General features: G+C 39.1%; 1 protein-coding gene across 5 annotated transcripts in view; it reads left to right on the forward strand.

Moving 5' to 3' along the window:
- The window catches only part of SULF2 (sulfatase 2), a 298,168-nt gene that overhangs the window by 168,711 nt on the left and 109,447 nt on the right, over nucleotides 1-20,010 (forward strand). Inside the window, exon 1 of one of the 5 annotated variants that reach the window (XM_039351253.1) lies at nucleotides 17,886-18,406. The exons of 3 other annotated variants lie outside the window; for them this stretch is intronic. In XM_039351253.1, coding sequence (XP_039207187.1) covers nucleotides 18,391-18,406 — 16 coding nt within the window. In that variant the 5' untranslated portion in view covers nucleotides 17,886-18,390. Of the gene's footprint in view, nucleotides 1-17,885; nucleotides 18,407-20,010 lie in introns of those variants that run through there. One more of the 5 variants, XM_039351248.1, reaches the window with a different exon arrangement.

Raw genomic sequence — 20,010 nt, forward strand, 5'->3', positions numbered from 1 at the left:
TCAACTCCTAACTTAGTGCTGAATTCACTAGGTGATTTTTGAAAAAAGATGTTGCACATCCTTATATTACTAATTCTCTACCATATAAAGAGGGAGTTAACGTGAGGATTTGTTTCTTTCTTTAATCTGGCATTTATAGGAGTCCTGTATTCAGACCTCATATATAAAATTCCCTTCTGAAGAAGTCATTATACATTCATTGCAAAGGACTAAGATAAGTATCTAAATATGTTTAGTTATGCAGATTTAAATCCCTTCCATTTGGAAGCATACAATTTCTAGTTTTGGGTAAGAATTAACCTGAATCCACTGCACAGTTAATACATACAAAAGCTATGATGATATGGACTCCCCAGTGCTGAAAAAGCACAGACTACCCACCTCTGCTATTAAAACTTTATTTCCTGCTAAATATTTCAGGAGCAGGAGAAGATTCTAACTGACTTTCAGTGGATTTTTGCAATGGCTACTTCAGGGAATCAGATATAGATTTATCATTACAGTTGTTATAATTAACCTATTCTGCTAATGCATATCTTTTTACTGTATATTATTTGTGGCTTTTGGGTTTGCTAAGGAGAGAGTTGGAGGATATGGAAATGAATTTATATGGAATATATAAATACGTATTTTTGTCCCCGAAGTAACTTTTAAGCCTATTTAGAATATTCCCTTCCCCTTCCAGTAATTTATGATGAGAAGTGTATGAAAAAATGCATAGGAAAGAAAAGGAAAGATTGTGCAGTTTTTTGTTTAGTGGTCTTGAAATCTTGCTGTCTGTCTGAAAATGAATAAAAAAAACAATCTTGGGACTAATGGAGACAGGACTGGCCTTTTCTTGGAGACTACTATGCAGCAGCATAGTTATTATTGTAGAGAATACTTAATAAAAACTAATGAGAAGAAATGATTTGGTTATATAAAGTAATAAAAACCAGTCTGATTTTAAGTAGCCTTTTGAGTACTTTTCAAGTGGAGAGTAAAATATATGTAAAAAAGATTAAAAGTACAATATTTGAGATTATAAGCAAATAAGTCTTCAAATAAACTTTTTGCAAAATATGTTTTCCAGCTGGGTACAATATAGTGAAGCATCTTAAGCCCAAATAGTTGAAGTAAATATTTGTGCTTGCCTTGTTTGCCTTATTTTCACTTTTTTTCTCCTTTTCTCTATTATCTCCATTGTCAGATTTAATACTGTAATCATCTTTTCCAGCTTGATGCCCTCCAGATATTTTTGGATTGCAAATCTCAGGGATCAGCTAGAAATAAGTTAATCACACTAAGGTTTCTGCATCTATTTCGTTTTAGAAGTATGTACCAGTTGAAAACTGTCATTACATGTGCCCATTGTCTTATGTAAATGTATACATTTATATAATTCAACAATAAAATATAGAATATGCTTTCATCAGGATGAGAAAATAAGAGTTGGATAGACTAGAGTAAGTAGAGTAGAACAGAATAGAGTAGAATTAAGAACAGGAATAGGAACAGAACAGAATAAAACAGTATATAATATTTGGCCAAGTGTGATTAGACACACAAGGAATTGGTGTCCTGTGCATAAACTCTTTGTGTAAATACAAAACAACAGAATAATAATACATAATAACGATACCAATAAGAGAAGATAGTAGAAAAGATGAGAAGGATAATAGTAATATAATACAGGATAAATGCACTTAGACATAAAACAATGTTGTGGAAATTAGGATAGAGAAAAGTATACAATATTAACTCTGATTTCTTTGTTTATTTTATTTAAAACATTTATATAGATGCCTATCTTGTACCAAAGTCTGAGCAGCTCACAACCAAGAGTTACTTAGTTACAGTAGACTAAAGCTATATTTAATATCTGCATTAATTCTCTAATTGTCACGATTGTGGATAGTTTCAATAAAAATACATAGTAACATAATATTTATTTAGCATTAGTCTATTCATGCTTACGATTTTAAATGCTGTGGTTTTCCTGACTTTTTCCTCCTTAAGATGATTAACAAGATAAGAATTAACATGAACATGAAGGAGTTTGTTTTGTAATCATGCAATCAAAAACTTAGAAGGGGCTAGGTAGGCCCATGCAAGAATCTATACTAAAAGTCGTCTGTCCTCTCTTTCAGGATCCGCCATCTACTTGGAAATCTAGTTGCAAAAAGTTAGAGTGAGTTGGGGTTAGAGTTCTTTACTATGTTTTTCAAAGGACTTAGTTTACAGTCTCCTGAACATTTTTATCACCCCTCTATGAACCTCTTGATCTTTGCCAAGAATTGAACTCAGGGTGAATTCAAGGTGAAGTCCAATTAGTGCAGCATAAAATGATCTATTAGTCCCCAAGATTTAGAAACGGTATAGACAGCCAATTTGGTATACTGGTTAAGGCGTCAGTCTAGAAACCGGGAGACTATAAGTTCTATTCCTGCTTTAGATATGAAACCAGTTGAATGACCTTGAGCCAGTCACTCCCTCTCAGCTCTAAGAAGGAAGCAGTGGCAAACCATTTTGAAATCTTACCAGAGAAACTTCAGTGACTTGTCCACAAGCCAAAACTGGGTGAAAGGCACCTGCACCTGTACAGAAACTGTACCTTGGATATGTATTAATATGCCGCATTCACCCCCAAGCTGGTAGTATTCAGACAGCAGAATATTACCTGGCAATGTAATCTCCTGGCAAGATAATTTCCTGGCTACCTTTCCATTCACAGAACTCATAAAATAAAAGAGCATATTAGGGATAAAACTGAGTTTGGGCTGTATTTGTGATAATGTCCTTACCATTAACAGAGAATGCTGCATGTGATAGAGGTATTAATAAGGTCAGTAGCCTACTCTACACCATCTCTAGTTTACCATCTCTACTTAAAGGTATGTTTAAGATGTTGGACTAGAAATGGGAGACTCAGATTCAGCCCACCCTCATCCACAAAAGCTCACTGGATGACCTTTGACCAGTCAATCTCTGTTATCCCAAGCTATCTCACAGGATTGCTGTTGTGGGGAAAAGTAGGACTTATAGCTATAAGTGCCTATCAAATTAATATACTGTACTATACTAATACTATACTGTAAAAGTGTAGAAAAAAATGACAGGGCCATTTTAAAAGCCAAAAATGAACGAGAACAGTGACAGATGAACATCTTCTTAGGAAAGATCTGTTTCAAATAAGGGGTTTAAGTACATTTACTGATACATATGTATGGGAAAGGAATTATGAAAAGTATGATTAATATGGCTGTTTATAATGGAAGATTAAGAGCAGTAGTGAAGGTTACAAAAGCAATGAGATATTCTGAATATGGAACAGACTATTATTTGGCAGTATTAATATGACTCTTGAATGAAAAATGGTAGTGGAAAATAGAAAACAAAGAGAATAAAACTGGAATGACTGCAGGAAGAAAAAGAACTTCACCTAAATGAAAACATAGGAAAAGATAGTTTACTCCCCCAACAGAAGACTGAAATTTAGTAAAGGAAAGAAGATATGGAAGCTGCTTGGAACAGAGTGAGAAGAATTATATTTCAGAGAATGCAAAAAGAGGATGCTTGGTGGAATGAAGAAATGAAACAGGTGATGGGTGAAAAAAGGTATAATGTGTAGCGAGAGAAAAGAATAGTTACAGAGAATATTGTCAAACAGAGCAAGGAACAATTAAAACAGGGAGAGAAATTACAGAGCAGTTTTGATGGAAATAAAAACTTATTTTGGAAATGGATGAAAAGTGCTAAACAAGGTTCCTCCCAAAATTGAATGGAGTTAAAAGTAAAAAGTAAAAATAGTTTGGGATGAAATTTTAATGAGGAAGTGCTGGAAGGAGTGTTTTATGATGGTAATGGGAATATTAGGCTGAAAGGCAGTAGGGAAGCAAATGTTATAAATGTTAGTGCCTGATAAAGAAACTGATGACAAGTAAACCATAAATTGTGTAAGAATGTTCAAATGCTAAGGCTGGTTGTGTAACTGGAGAATTGTTAAAATAGGGTTATGGTTTCCTCGTGACTTCTCTTCTGCTGAATGTAAGAAGGAAAATGGAATTCTCCAATACACAGGAAAACACTGAGGACTTGCTGTGGCTGTATAGAATCAGACCCTTGAAATCACACATAAATAGTATCAGCTATGCTTGTGTGGAGGCTGAGAGAATCTGGGGGAATTTAAGAACCTGATAGATTATTTTTTTTCCATAACAGATTGGTATCCTGACATTTTGTTATCCCAAATCTGGGACCCCCATTTGCCTCTATGATGCTTTGTCCTTCTGTGTTTTTGTTACCTTGCTGGAACAGTTTGAGAATGAATTTAAATTGAATTACTTTATAATTTAAAGAACAGATTTGCTTTCTAGTGTAGCTGATTTATCACATGTCAGGTTTAGCATGTCCAGATTAGGTATTAATGATCACTTCTAAAAATCACCTTGTTGTTTTTTTAAGTACTTAGAGATCAACTGACAGTGGTAGACTGAGTGACCTGTAGTTTTTTAAAGACCTTCCTTTCCCTTCAATTTGAAGATGAGGATAACATTTGCCTTCCATCAGTCCCTTTGTACTTCTCACACAAAGCATAAAGGTTAGGCCAGATTATCACCAAATCCTTTCGTTGCCCTCAAATAAAATTCATTTGACCTTGAAGATTTAAATTCATTTAAAATAGTGTTCCCTGACCATGTTTTTTAAAAATTCAAGCTTGTCCCTCATCCTGTTCTTAACATTTTCCTGTTGTTGGAGAAAACTGAATCAATTTTTTGAGCAATCATGAAGCAAAGGTATAAAATTGGTGTATCAAGGCATGCCCATAATTACTTATGCCATTCTGGACCAGTTGCAGTTTCCACATTCTTTACGATGTATGAAGATTATGCCATCCTCATTAGACATATGATTTTTTTCCTTTTCCTTATATGTTGTGTGTATCTGAAAAAGATTTTCAGATGTTGTTGTCCTTAGCATCTTTAATAAACCTCAGTCCATTCTAACCTAGGTTCACACCACAGGTAGTTCTTGATTTATAACCATTCATTCAATGACCATTCAAAATTATTTTAGCACTGAATGAAGGGACTTGCAACATGTCCCCAAAGTTATCCTCCTTGCAACACCCTCATAGTCATGTGCACAAAAGTTAGGTGCTTGGTAGCCTGTCCATATATAAGTCCACAAAGGTGCTTCAATTCTCTCACTACCTATCTTCTTCCAATCTCTGTCCTTTTGGATACCCTGCACTCCATTACATATCTCTGCTGCCTTCTGCTACTGCCCAGTTAACCTATGCCATTGTCCTCCTATTGGCAACCCAGGATCCAGGCACTGAGAAAGAATACATCCCTGGGATCTGTGTGAAAAGTAGAGCAGAGCAGCAGAGCCTCATCTGCCAAAAAGAACTTGCTAGGCCCGTTTGGGTAGAAGAGTGTGGGATGGATGAGACATGTCACTCTACATTTCCAGGCAAGGTGGAGAGCCAGCAGCAGTGCCCCAGGCAAAGATGGAGGGTGTGTGGAAAGAGCTCTTTTGGGTAGCAGCAGAACTGGAGAAAGTGGAAGGATGCAGGCTTCCTGGAGGTGCAGTGAGCACTCTGCAGCTCTGTTGGAAGTGCTGAAAAATCTGTGGGCTTTAGCAATGGATGGAGGCAAGCCAACATTATCAAAATTACCCATCTGCCCTCTGCTCACTCTTACCCAGCCTTCCTCCTGCAAAGCCTGACAAACATCCAGCAGCTTCCAGCGTGAGTGCGTGCCCCTGGAGAAGCATCTGCAGGCTTCAGCACATTAGAAGCTGCTCGCCATTTATTGCCAGTCTGACTTGGCTACATCATCTCTACTCCTTCAAATATATCCATTTTGAATGCATTTTGATGTTCAGAATAAAGCGGAAAACAATACTCTAATCAAGGAATCACCTAGGAGGAAATTAAACATTCCTACCAAAACTGGCAGGCAAGCTACTGCATATAAATAAGTAGCAAACCTCACTCTCACTTGCACTGATGATGTTACCAAGTTGGGTACTAAAACTTCTGCAATCATATCACCCAAGCTCAGAGAGAACCAGGAACTCCATAGTTCAACTATGGGGTACATACAATCTCTTCTATTGGATTTACTTTTTACTAAGAATTCAAGCTTATACAGACAATTAACGGGAATCAATTTTCTAATTTTTATTCAGTGGCTTAATAATTACCATTATGATAGCACTTCCATCCCACAGTGCACAAACTTTTATATATGATCCATGCCTCAGATTTTTTTTTTTTTTTTTGTCTTGAATCTCCCACAGGCTTCAGCTGAAAGCTCAACTAATAAAATTCAAACAAAGTCTGTGAACTACAGTACATTTAGCACCAGTGTTTCATTATCCTGATAACTCAGAACATGGTCCAAGAAACCAAATCTCTGTTACTGCCAACATTTCTGAAGCTTTTTTCTTTGAAGCCATTCCCATGAGCTGGAAGATTAAATGAAACATTACAGAAAGAGCTACCTGTAGTCAACATGTGCTTGAGCAAAAAGGAATAATTTTCAGTGAAGTTGATATACTTGGGAAGTTGTTCTGAAACATCCTTAATCTGTACTCCTGACAGATGGCATACTTCCTGGGCCATTGGATTCATTTGTTTTGGTTCCTCATTGCAGGCACAACTGTCCTCTTATTTTTGTTGCCTTGCAGAGTGCAGCTGCAATTTCTCTGATCTTAAAAATTCTTCTCTCCTCTCTCTATATATTTAATACAATCCCTTTTTTTCCTTAGAGATTGTTTCTTCTGAAAGGACCTCAAAGATGTTTCTGAATTCCAGCATTGTAAAATATTGTACACTGTACTTGTTTCTTTGTTTGATTCTGTTCCTCATGGAAAGTTAATTTCTCTCTTGGTTGCAGGACCTGTTTTGTTTGCTCTGATAAATCATTTCCTTTTTTTTTTTAGAAGCTGAAGTGTGGCCACTTACTGCTTTAATCTTTTGACTTTTTCTTCAAGGACTACTACAAGCTTACACATGCTGCATATATTTGCCAAATTGTTTTTATGCTGGAGCATGCCATAAGCATTACAAAGAAGTGTACAGTCAGGTCTCTCCTTTAAGGCACCATCACTGGTGGGACTTTTTATTTATTGCACTTTCCTTCCTTAGGCTGTCAGATTATCTGAATTCCCATAACAGCCTAGAGGGAAAATTTGGAACAGACTTCCATACAGAGTCCTGGTCTATACAGAGTCCATACAGAGTTTATTTTGTAAGCAACAGGCACCAAATTTGCTTATTTTGACAAAATGTAGGTTTCATAAGAGTGGCCAATATAATATCTTAAAGGCTAACATATTTGTGTTCTATAAAACTGTATATCAGTCTTCCTCTACCCAGAGTTCCCTAAACTAGAAATTCTGGGAGTTATAGACCAATATGTCTAGACAACACCAGACTGGGGGAAAATGATTCACTGGAGAAAACTGAAAAGGAGATTAATTTGGTGACTAGAAAAACACATCTCTGGGAAATGTATGACAAATGGAGTAAATGTAAATATTGTGGAAAACCTATGCTGGAAAATAAGAGGTTGTCAGAAAATAATAAATGCATCTTACGTGCTACTTGTATGACATGCTTTAATTTTCTCAGTGGAATTGTAGCAAACAAAGGAAAAAATAATTTAATCTGAGCAAAAGTTTACTGCATTTGTTTTCTGGAATCCAGTTGAATTGTCAAAGAGCCATGTTGGAAGACATGCACTTACAGTGTAGGGAGTGCTTTTTTCTAAGCATTGGGTAAGCCAAAATGCAGAGTTTTTTTTTTAAATTAAACCTTATTTCAGTGTAAACTTGTGCAAGATCTGCTATGTTGGTCTAAATCCCCATCCCCAATACATATTTCTTCAGAAATTTGGTATCATATAGGAACTGGAAATAATGCTTATATATGTTAACTATAAACTAACAACAAAACCTAATATAAAAGGACCAACGTAAGAGGCAATTGCAGCATTTTAAAGAAGTATTAGTCTATGTACAATTCATAAAATATTTTCCACTGGCAGTTTTCCTGATTCTTTCCAAAATGTCTGTGTATGACATGCTATTTGGCTGTTAGAATACAGTTTTGATTTTTTTTCCAGGTGTATCTGTGTATATAACCCTACATATGTACATGTATATAAGCATATATGTTTAATATTATTTATACTAAAGGAGACTAATCTCCATGCTTCTTACCTGATTCTATCTCTCCTGCAGAAAATGTTGTCTTGTGCCATCTAGTGACAAAGCAAAACATTACAAATGAACTATTTTGCTGCTGTTAGCCATTAAGATCTTAATCTAAGGCTACAGCGGCAGTGTTCCTTCCAGCTTCTCTTTGTTTCAATACATATCTGCTCTGTTTTGTATTCTATCCTGTCCAAAATAAGTCCTGTCCAAAGTACCACTACACAAAATAAATACATTGCAAACCAAGAGAGATGACAAGCTAAGGTCCTCAATAGTTTCTAGCAGATCTGGTTAAAAAATCTGTACCCTGTTGAATGCTTCCCAGAAAACACATATTTCAGCCAATTTCACTCATCTGAGAGGAGTCAGTAAAACAAATTGATCAGGCTACAGTTCCTCATTCGAATGCTTGAAATTCCTCAGATGTAAAACTATATTCAACAAATTATTTTTAAGACTCTTGGTCTGCAATTTACAAATAACAAGTCTTGGATGACGACAATGTCCTTTCCTAATGTTTGCCCAGACAAAACAATAAATTCCAAGAAAGAAACAAACATCTCTTCAGTGAATGTGGCAGTTTATTAAGAGCAAATTATTCCTGATCAAATTAAAAGATGAAGCATGTATTGGTGTTTCTTAATAGAACTTGTTCCTCAGATATCTTTAAGAGAAACTTGTATCTGCATGAAATTCAACATTGCTTGCTAAATACTACCAATACAGTCTTTGAGAAAATAAATCAGCCCTATTATTGCTGAATCTTCCCTATTACTACTGGGAAGAAATGCAGATACTACCTGCTTTTTCTGAAATTTATCCTTGGAATTATTTTTAAAACTCGTTTTTAGCTTTTTTAAAATATATTTTAAAAGGCATGAGGAAGAATACACAAGGAAAAATTATTTTTTATTTTTAAATTAATTTTTGTTTATTTTTCTCTTCATTGGTACTAGTATTGGTTTATCAGCTTTTTTATAGATTACTATAAAAGAGCCAGATGATCTGTAATATAACTTCCTTATCATTTTATCTATATTTTTGACATTTTGAAAATAAATAAAATATAAGACAAAGCTTGGAATCTCCATTTTAGAAGCTTTAAAATTAATTGTGCAGAAACAATACAATTAATGTTAGGACTCTGTCCATACAGCAGCTATTTCCACTCTCCAAACTTTTCTAATAATCTTCAAATATATAGTGTCCATCTTCTCTCTCTAAGCTCCTCACAACTCCATAAGTGCCATTAGCACTCTCTCCAATTGACACATGAGGGAATGCAAAAATTAGGGGCTGTATGATACCCTGAAACCTTAACCTATATTTCAAGGGATTCGGATGTAGGACGTTGAGATAGGAGTTGCTGTCAGTGGGGTGTGGCCTTCCTGTCACATTCCTATTGCAAAGCTTCTTCCCACTTTCATAACTGTAACACAGAGAAAAAAAGCTAATTTTCAAGGTTCATGTTCATTTTCAGTCAAGGCTCTTTGTGAAATTTTGTTTGAAAAGTTAGAAATAAAGTTTTGATCCTTTGCAAACAACATGATCATCTCATTCAAAAAAGCAAATATATAACAGCATATTTATATGAAAAATGAAAAGGTTAATTTATGTGTATAGATGTCACTTAGAACTACTGTGTAGAGAGACAATGGAATATATCATGGAGTGTTATGATGAGATAACCTTTATGCATGCTCAGTCTGCTGTCTAAGAACCAACTGATTAATGGACAGAAACATGATTTAAAGTTCTTTCTGCCCTCTCATCCCACAAACTGCATAGACTTCCAAAACGAGATTCCTCCCTCCCTCCCTCCCTCCCTCCCTTCCTCTCTCTCTCTCTCCCTCCCTCCCTCCCTCCTGTCTCCCTCCCTCCCTCTCTTCATATTGACAAATTATTGTGCAAAAAATCATCCCATTTGAATTCAGTGGTATTTCCAAGTAAATATGCACAGTGTCCACTTTTAATCTGCTTTATTGTTGGAATTATAATGTCTCTATTTCAGATACAGTATAAAAGTATAAATATAAATATAAAAGTAAAGGAATAAGAACTACCTTAAAATTCCTTCTTTTGATACATTCTTCTTTGTCCACTTTTGCATTTTCTATATTGATCTTCATTTGTTCCTTGTGAACCATATGAATCATTTTTATATTTGTGTTTCTTATTGTGTACTTTCATTGCAATAATGATGTATTTATATGTTAATCATTGGCAGGGGGAGTTGATTGGACATTAATCAATATTATCACTGTAATTTAATACCAGTTTTGCTATAATCCAAATTCATCATCTTCAATATTTAATTATTTCAACCCCATCATGTGTATTTAAGAAAAATATACACATTACATTGAATTATTATCATCAAATGTATAAATGTATAAAATCCTACTGTGGGATCTAATGCATAGAATCATAGGTCTGGAAGGCACATGAGAGGTCTTCTAGTCTAACCCCTGCTCAAGACAGGAGTCTTATACCCTCCTAGTCAAATGGTTGCCCAGTCTATTTTTGAAAACTTCCAGTGATGGATCACACACAATCCCAGGAGGCAAGCTATCCCATTGATTAATTGTTCTTACCGCCAGAAAATTTCTCCTTATTTGAAGCTTGTCTCTCTTTGATAAGCTTCCATTACTTCTTGTTATGTTCTCTGGTGCCCTAGAGCAGTGGTTCTCAACCTTCCTAATGCCGCGACCCTTTAATACAGTTCCTCATGTTGTGGTGACCCCTAACCCCCCCCCCATCCAGTTGGCCAGGGAGGCCGCTCTGCTGGCTCCGCCCAGACTGGTTGGAGAAGCGCCATTCCTCTCCCTCTTTCTCTGTCTCTTTCCTCTCTCTCTCTCTCTTTCCTCTTTCTCTTTCTCTTTCTTCTCTCTCTTCTCTTTCCTCTCTTTCTCTCTTTCCTCTCTTTCTCTTTCCTCTGTTTTCCTGTTTCTTTCTTCTCTCTTTCTCTTTCCTGTTTCTCTCTTTCCTCTCTCTCTTCTCTTTCTCTCTTTCCTCTCTTCTCTCTCTCCCTTTCCTCTCTCTTTCCTCTCTTTTTCTCTCTTTCCTCTCTATTTCTCTTTCCTCTCTATCTCTGTTTCCTCCCTCTCTCTTTCTCTTCTCTCTTTTCCTCTGTTTCTCTTTCCTCTCTCACTTTCTCTCTCTTTCAGCAGCATCGTTGGGGGTCCCCGCCACACCCAGCCCAGCCTCCGCCGCGTCCTCAGCCAAACGGGCAGAGAGGGGGAGCAGGACAGGAGGCAGCAGCTCTGGCGGCGGTGGCCACTGCTGCATTGTCGGGGTCCCTGCCGCCCCCAGCCCAACTGTCATCCCCACCGGGACTCTGTGCTGCCTTATCCTCTGTCCATCGATGGAGCCGTGGTGGGGGCTGGTGCCGTGTGGCCCCTGCCAGCCCCTCTGCCAGCCCAGCTGCTCCTTCCCAGGCACTCCTCTTGCCCCGGCGCCCGCCTGAGCCACCGTGGGGGCAGCAGGAGGAAGGAGAGGAGAAGGGAGAGAAAATGGCTGCCGCTGCCCCAGCCGGGACTCCGCGCTGCCCAGCCTCGCCCTCCGCCCATCCAATGGAGCCATGATAGGGGCTGGTGCCATGTGGCCCCTACTAGCCTGTCTGCCAGCCCAGCTGCTCCCCCCAGGCACCCCTTTTGCCCTGGCGCCCACCCAAGCCGCCTTGGGGGCAGTAAGAGGAAGAAGGGGAGGAGGAAGAGGATGGAAAGGAAGCTGCTGCCAGCACTGGGCCCCAGGAGGCGGCTCTCCTCTCCTACCTTTGCTGAATCTCCTTCTTCCTTCCTGGCAGCCTGGACTCAGGTGCGCCTTCCTGGCCAGCGGGTCCAATGGTCGGGCTGGCTGGGGATCACAGGGGCTGGTCTCCCTTGGGCCACGGCTTGCGAGAGGGCTGGCCCGCTCAGTGGAGCCTCCAGCGGGCCGTTCCCAGCAGGGATCCTGAGGCTTCCCCGGGCGGCTCCAAGGCCACGAGGCCCTGGCAGCACTTCTCCCAGGGGGTGGGGCACCCAGGCGCAGGACCAATCAGGAGTCCTGAAGGAGGTAAGTCCACCTGAGAGAGAGAAGGGAAGCGAAAGTGCCTCTCTGTCTCTCTGCAAATGGCGGAGGAGGTCATGCGGAGACGGATGCAGAGCGGTGTCTCGGTTCCTAAGACCATCAGAAATATGTGTTTTCCGATGGTCTTAGGCGACCCATTTGAAAGGATCATTCAACCCCCAAAAGAGTCGCGACCCAAAGGTTGAGAACCGCTACCCTAGAGAATAAGTCAATCCCATCCTCTTTTTGACAAGTAGTGGAAGATAGTTTTCATGTCTCCCCTGCTTCTTCTCTTTGATAAGCTAGACATTTCTAGACCCCTCCACTGTTTGTCATACAATTTAGTGTCCAGATCCTTTCTCCTTTGCTTTTCAGGCCTCAACATCTTTTTGTATTGTGATGACCAGAACTAGATACAGTGTGGTCTCACCAGCACAGTGTAAAGCAGTACTATCACTTGTCTTGACATTGTCCTTCTGTTGTACATCCTAGGGCTACATTTGCCTTTTTGATAACTGCAGCACATTGCTGGCTCATACTTAAGTGATAGTCCACTAGGACATCTAAATCCTTCTTATGGATACTACTGTTGAGCTATTCTATATCCATGAATTTGGGTTTTTCCTACCTAAGTATAGGACCTTACATTTCTCACCACTGAACTGCATCTTGTTGGATTGGACCCAGTGCTTGAGTCTGTCAAACATTTTATGCAACTCTGTAAAGAAATGTGGAAATTGATATATTCCGTAGATAACTACCTGTACAAATGAATAGAATTGCACCTATGGTATTAGCAGATGGTTAATGCCGTTACTTCATGTATATTCTGTTAAGGAAATATTTTGTTCTACATTTTATTCTATTGTTTCATCTTTCCATTTATGACAAATGTATTGCTGTGTGCGCATGTTTATTTAATTATAGGTCATGTTTTATTTTTTTATTATTTTGTTTTTGATGGTGAAAATACTGAATATAAATCTAATAGATTAACAAATGTCACTTTATAGTTTTTATTTTATATTGTGTTATATATTATACAGTATATTAGCCTATAGTGATTTTGCTCATTTTCTAGTCTTTAGTCTAAATCTTTAGTCTATCTGAACTCCGTCACCACCTGCGGTGTAAAATAAGAACTTCAACAGCAGTACAACATGTAGGTTTAATCTTGAGTTATTAAAGTGATGTGTGGATTTAATGGAGATATTATGCCTTTTTTTTTTTAACCAGGGCCACCTCCAAAACTACAAATTGAATAGTAGGGGTTATTTTTATGTAGAACATAATGACATTGCATTTTGTAATATTTTGACCACAACATTCATAACTCAGTCTGCATATGCTGTCACACATGCCTTCCCATTTTACAGTTTGAGATTAATAAGTACTTTCATTTTGTTAAAACCTAGAATCGGATCTGAAGTGCCCAGCGCTGAAATGAAGCATGGGGGGGCCCAAAAGAGAAATAGAGTACACACTTGAAAGAGAAATAGGTTACAGGTAGTCCTCGGTTTACAACCATTTGTTTAACAACCATTTGAAGTTACAGTAGCACTGGAAAAAAATGACTTACAACCAATCTTCATACTTACAGCCGTTGCAACATCTCCCAGTCACATGATCAAACTTGGGCATGTATTTATGATGATGCAGAAACCCAGGATCATATGATCACTATTTGTGGCTCCAAGAAACAAAGTTAGTGGGGAAAACCAGATTCATTTAACATCCAGATGGGTCGCTTAACAACTGCAGTGATTTGTTTAACAACCATGGCAAAAAAGGTCATAAAATTGAGTGTGAATCATTTAACAACGATCTTGCTTATCAATGGAAATTATAGTCCCTGTTGTCCTATGACAAAGAATTCTTGCATTGGTAAAATTAGTAGAAACAGTACAAATAAGTTACAAGAAAGGATACAGAAGGGTGGTCACACATCCAATTTACAGAAGACATTTCTTCCATTTGAAGGATTGCCCAATTAAATCTGGTTTAAAGAGAATAATAACTTGAATTCTAAAAAGGAGAAGAGGTCCTGACAAATATTATAGGCTATGACCATGTTGGCTGGATGGAAATAGGAGTTGTAGTTTAATACCTGACTAATAGCTAAAGCTGGGCTCTTTTATGACTGGAATGTAAATTGTTAACAGTTTCCAGCAATCACTAGAAGTGCATACTTTGCATATGAATTTCTACATTCAGAAGCAACCTGACATATTCACTTATGTTTTGTTTCTATATATTTCATAAGACATTGTTTTCTCTAAATCTATTTCCAATTCACTAGAGAATCAAACTAATTTCATTGCTTTTTTGACACAATGCCGATCAGCCTATTTACTTTGCAAACTTGTTACCAACCAAGGGATATGTTATTCTTTCTATGCACTTTTATAATTTCCACCAACCTTGACTGGAATTTTTATTATGTGCTTATACAATGTATAAAATGGAAGTTCCCTTGTGACAATTTTTAATGACATGGTTGGTTGGTTGGTTGATTGATCGATTAATTGATTATGTTCAATCAGGTTGTTGTTCACTCTTAGCAACTTCATTGATAGATTTGCTCCATGACAGGTTCGTCCCTAACCTGATCTTTCAGGTCTGCCAACTGTTCACCCCTCTCCACTATAATTGAGGCCACCTACCTTATTGCTTGTAGTCCTCTTCTTCTTTTTGTTCCATCTTTTCCACCATAAGTACCTTCTCTTTGTATAATGTGATAATTAGAGCTTGATCATTTGTGTCTCAAGTGAGAACTTTGAATTGAAGTATAATTGGAAGGGGTAAATAATTAAAAAATAGAATTCTGCTGAAAGGCATGAGCACTTCTTGACACCTTTCATCACATCTTTTTCTCCTCTTATAAATGTATTTTGAAGGTACTTGTGTAATATAGATAGTCCTTGTTTAGTGACTGTGCAGAGCTATGACAGAGATAAAAAGCAACTTTCCTTGCACATATGATCTTCACAGACCTGGGAAGCAAAGGAAAGCTGATGTAAGGTCATAAACACAGTCTCAGTTTCACTTAGCAACCGCTTAGAACTTATAATAACAGAGTAGGAAGAGACCTGGATGTCTTCTAGTCCAACTTTCTGTTCGAATAGGACAACCTATGCTACTCTGGACAGATGGCTGTCCCATCTTTTCTTAAAAATCTCCAGTGATTTAGCACCCATAACTTCTGGAGCTTCACTTAACCAAGTCGCCAGTCCCAACTGAGGTCAGTAAACAGGGAATATCTCTGGACAAAATACAACATAGATTTTCTCTTTCCCCACTATCAGTTTTCCATGACTTATAACCAATTTGTTGGAGTGTTATGTTTTCTTTTAAACATTAAAAAAAGTATTTCACTATGCCTTTGTGGGCCATTTAAGAAAAAAACTCTTATACAAGTAATTTGATTATAAAATCCTATGGTATATCATCAAGCATGTATTTATTGCTTCATTTGTCCTGCTCCAATAGCATAGATACAGAACACCCACTTCGATTCACTGACTTCATTTCTTCTTTCTATTTTTCACAACTGATACAAATACTTTATGAGGTATTAATTAAAAAGGTTTCCATTTAGCCATGAACTATTCAATAAGGGTGGGGGGGATACCATAATAGGAGGATAGTTGCTTTTTTCAAAAGTATTGATAAAGTAAATTATGATATATACACATATATAAATATACATACACACACATACATACATACATATATACATGCATACGTACATACACTGTGTATGTGTGTGGGAAGTAGTGGGGGAGAAAAGCTACAAAATGTAGAAAATATCTGAATCTATATGGAACGATACCAATACTTTTGGCCATGCCTGTATACATTTGTTCCTGAAATAATATCTTAAGTTTAAAATAAATTATTTAGGAGAATTATATCAGTATTACCTCTAACCATTGCAAGTAAGATCTATCATCCAACATGGACATTCTAATTACACACAGATAGTTCTTGAGTTAAGACAGCAATTGGGACTGGAATTGCCATTACTAAGTGATGTGGTCGTAAAGCTCAATTTCACATGATCACATTGTTTAATGTTGGCAATCTTGGATACTCCCAATTGATGTAACCCCAAGACTTGCAGTGCTGTGTGGGTGATTATGCGTGAAGAGGCAGGAGTCTGAGGTAAGAAGCACAGGCATGCCCACAAGGAGATGCTGGGAAGGGCTGTGGCAGGACTTACGGGAGGGCCAGCTCAGGCTGTGTGAGGCTGGGGAGAGGGTCAGCACAAGACATGCCTGAGTCACTTACCAAAGTATTCCCTTCCAGCTTTTCCACTGACTTTGCTTATGTGAAGGCAACAGGGAAAGTAAGAAATGATTATCACATTACCATAGCTCCCTGCGATATTGTAATGTGAGCTGAGCATTTTGAATATCCAGATTGTAGTCTCATTTTTTCAATACCACCAGAATAGTACTAATATAACATAATAACAATAACATAATAAGATAGAAAGACTGTGGCAAAAAAAGCAAAGATAGTATCAATAGAAATAGGCACCTTGGGTGCAACCACAAAGCAACTGGAGCACCATCGGCATTGACAAAATCACCACCAGTCAATTGCAAAAGTCAGCTTTATTTAGAACAGCTTACATTCTGCAAAAGTATCTTGAACTCCATCAAACAACATCTCCTATCCAAGGTCCTTGGGAAGGACTTAATAGATGAATAAAAATGCCAAATCCAGTCTGAACATCTGGTTGACTGTTAGCAGATGTTCAGACTGCATAATAATAATGCAGCAAATAATAATGCAAATAATAATGACATTTGTTGACAGACAACTATTTGAAAAAAAAATACCACATGCCATTTAGATTTTCAGTTTCATGTCCCATGGTTTATTTCCTGGATCAAACCTGATGGGTTGCTATATATTTTACAAAGACCCAGAAGTTCCTATCAAAATCAGGCACAATCCTGTATTTGTATGTTATTACATATTATTTCTCTCAGCAACTCTCCTTAAACATAGATTTTCTTCTGTAACCACTGCAACCACCAATCTGGTCCTCCAGCTATTGAAATACCCCGTATATACAGTATGTGTTCAAAGTTGTCTATGAAGGGTGCTTTCCACAGAGAAGCCTTGAGGAAAATCAGTGCAGAGATTTTTTTTTCATGAAAAAAAAAAGGACCCCCATCTCTTACCTTGGGTTCAGATGCTTTCTCTTTTGATATATTCCTGTGAGAGATTTACTCCTTAGTTAACCATAATGGACTGAATTAGCTTCCTCGGCTTGTAAAACACATAAAGTAAGCACAGTGCCTCAGTTTACACAATCCACTTGGCTCAGTGAGTCTGGTTAGTTTTGGGGTTCATACACAGAGGTATCATGGAAAGAAAAACTTGACTTTTCTGGCAGTGGGAGAAATTGGTGTATGAGAATGGGAGGAATAGACGGAGTAAAAAGACATGTCTTCATGTGCTAAAGTTTGAGGGTCAGGGTGTTTTTGAACACCTATTTGCATGCGGGGTGAAGTTTACACGCCCAGCCATGCCTGCGGTGAGGGGGAAAGGGGGTGATCGCGACAGATTTCCTCGGCCTTTTGACAAATGCCGCCGGCGAAGGAACAGGTTTCCACCCCCTCTGAGCCGCCTGGGGATTGCGTCAAGATTGGAGAGGAGGATCCTCCTAGAAATAAATTAACTTTAAAAAAAGGCGTCCCACACTCTCCCCGCTCCTCCCTCCCGCTCTGTTTTGAAATGGGATCTGGCTGCTGCCTTTTATCGGGACATAAGTGTTTTCTCTCGTGCTTGGATCCGCACCGGCGGGAGCGATAGGAGAAGCGCTTCGCTCCTCGCCCGGGCACGGACGAGCCTGGCTGGCATTTTGCATTAAACCGCGCTGCGTGAGACAACCGACCGAGCCCCAGGAGGGCTTAGGGGGCACTAAAGCCGCGAGGGAAGAACGGACCGGGGCTGAAGCACTCGAGCAAGCCAAGAGAGGAGCAAGCAACAGCGGCAACGCGAAAATAGCCGGAGACGAGAGGAGAGATGCGATCCCGGCGCGTCCTCCCGGGCTCGGCGGCGGCTGCAGCCACGGCAGCGGCGCAAAGGGCGAGCTGCTCCTGAAGGACAGGGCGGAGGGCCATGGAGCCGCTCCCAGGTGAGTGGGAGGACGGGGGTGGGGATCAGCCGGACTCCCTCCAAGAGCCTCCCGGGGGGCTCTGCGAAGGCTTCCTGCCTTTTCTCCCCGCGGCGGGCCCGGCCTCCCTGACCCCGCACATGGGGCGATGTGACCCAGCCGGGTGGGGAGGGGGAAGCTTCCGTTCGCTGGAGAGAGGCTCGCCGGAGAATGTAGAGGTCCAACTTGGCGGGTGTTTTTTTTGGGGGGGGGGGAGAAGGGGAAAGGACTGGGTGGGTGAAGCCGGCTGGGAGTCGCGCGCCAAACGACAGCCGGCGCCTCGGCGCTGCCCTCCGCAGGCTGAGCCGGTCGCCCTGTGCGCCCCCCTCCCAGAGCAAGCCGCCAGGTTTTTCGGGAGCGGCCAGTTTTTAATTGCCTTCCTGCTTTTCTACTTCTGGCAGCACTTTGTCCGATGGACACGTGTATGCTTTTTTTTTACTTGAGGGCTGGTCGCTTAAGTAGTGAAAGGTAATGAAACGTGTGGGTTTATTATGCTTAAATATAATGTGTCTGGACTGGCGTCTCGGTGGGAGGCTCCTTCACAGATGAAGGTTCTCCGACAGCTACTCAAGAAGAAGTATGCCCCCCCTCCTCCTCCTCCCCCGAAGACAAGTCTTGAGTCTCCATCTAGGCCGGCTTCGCTACCCTCAAAGCGAGTGGTTTCAGTTCTTTTCTTTTGCAATTTCTTCGACAGAGAACCATTCTTAGGAAATGGTCCTAGAAAATGAAACAATTAACGTGCAATTGTGTTCACTATCCATAAAGACTGTTAATTCACTGGCATCATAGGAACAGTCCGTTCTCTTCCCCCCCCCCAAAAAAAATCTCCACTCTTACAACAGCTTTCATGAGTAATCCCCATTTCCTAAGACAAGTGAAAGAAACTGAATAGACAGCTCTCTCTATATGAGAATACTTTTGTTAGACTAGCTTGAACAACAAGAGTAGAAAATTGTATCTTTTTTGCTGAACAAAAGTACTTCAGATAAAGTAAGAATTATCCCGAGGTCTTTAACAAAAATGATATGTTTGAAATAGCATCCTGTCTTAAAGGATTAAATAGTCCTGTTAGCCCAGGACTATCCAGTCCCTTAAGATCCAGTGGTCCCATAGGCACAGCTCTTAGGGGTCCCTGGATTTCTCTATCTTGGAAGCTTTAAATCTGTGAGTTGTTTGGGTGCTTATTCTTAGCTGGAAAATTACTCAGTATAACTTCTGAAAGCTTTATTTAAAAAATTATTATTTGTTACTTCTGAAGTCTTTGGATTAAGAATCAGAATAGGGTGAAGCTGTCTAAAGGATTAGCTTTTCCTGCTCTATAATAATGCAGTTTACCTCTAGAGTAGATTGTAGTCATTCCATATAGGTACTTGGAAGCAGTGAAAAGTTGGTTTTTTTATTTATCAAATTTGTATAGCCACCCATCTGATCAAAAGCAGTTATTCCAAGATACAGATATACAAGATTTAAGTTTTCCTTTTCTGTTATTTTAATTCAATGCAAATAAGGAACATATTTGAGGAAATGCTAATTAATGTATGTAGGAGAATATTTGTAAGGAAAATTTATGTTTTTGTGTGTAAGAG

The sequence above is a fragment of the Crotalus tigris genome, unplaced genomic scaffold, assembly GCF_016545835.1.
Source record: "Crotalus tigris isolate CLP2741 ecotype Arizona unplaced genomic scaffold, ASM1654583v1 scf7180000018371.15429387391:27106975, whole genome shotgun sequence".
In the NCBI taxonomy this organism is placed as follows: Eukaryota; Metazoa; Chordata; class Lepidosauria; order Squamata; family Viperidae; genus Crotalus; species Crotalus tigris.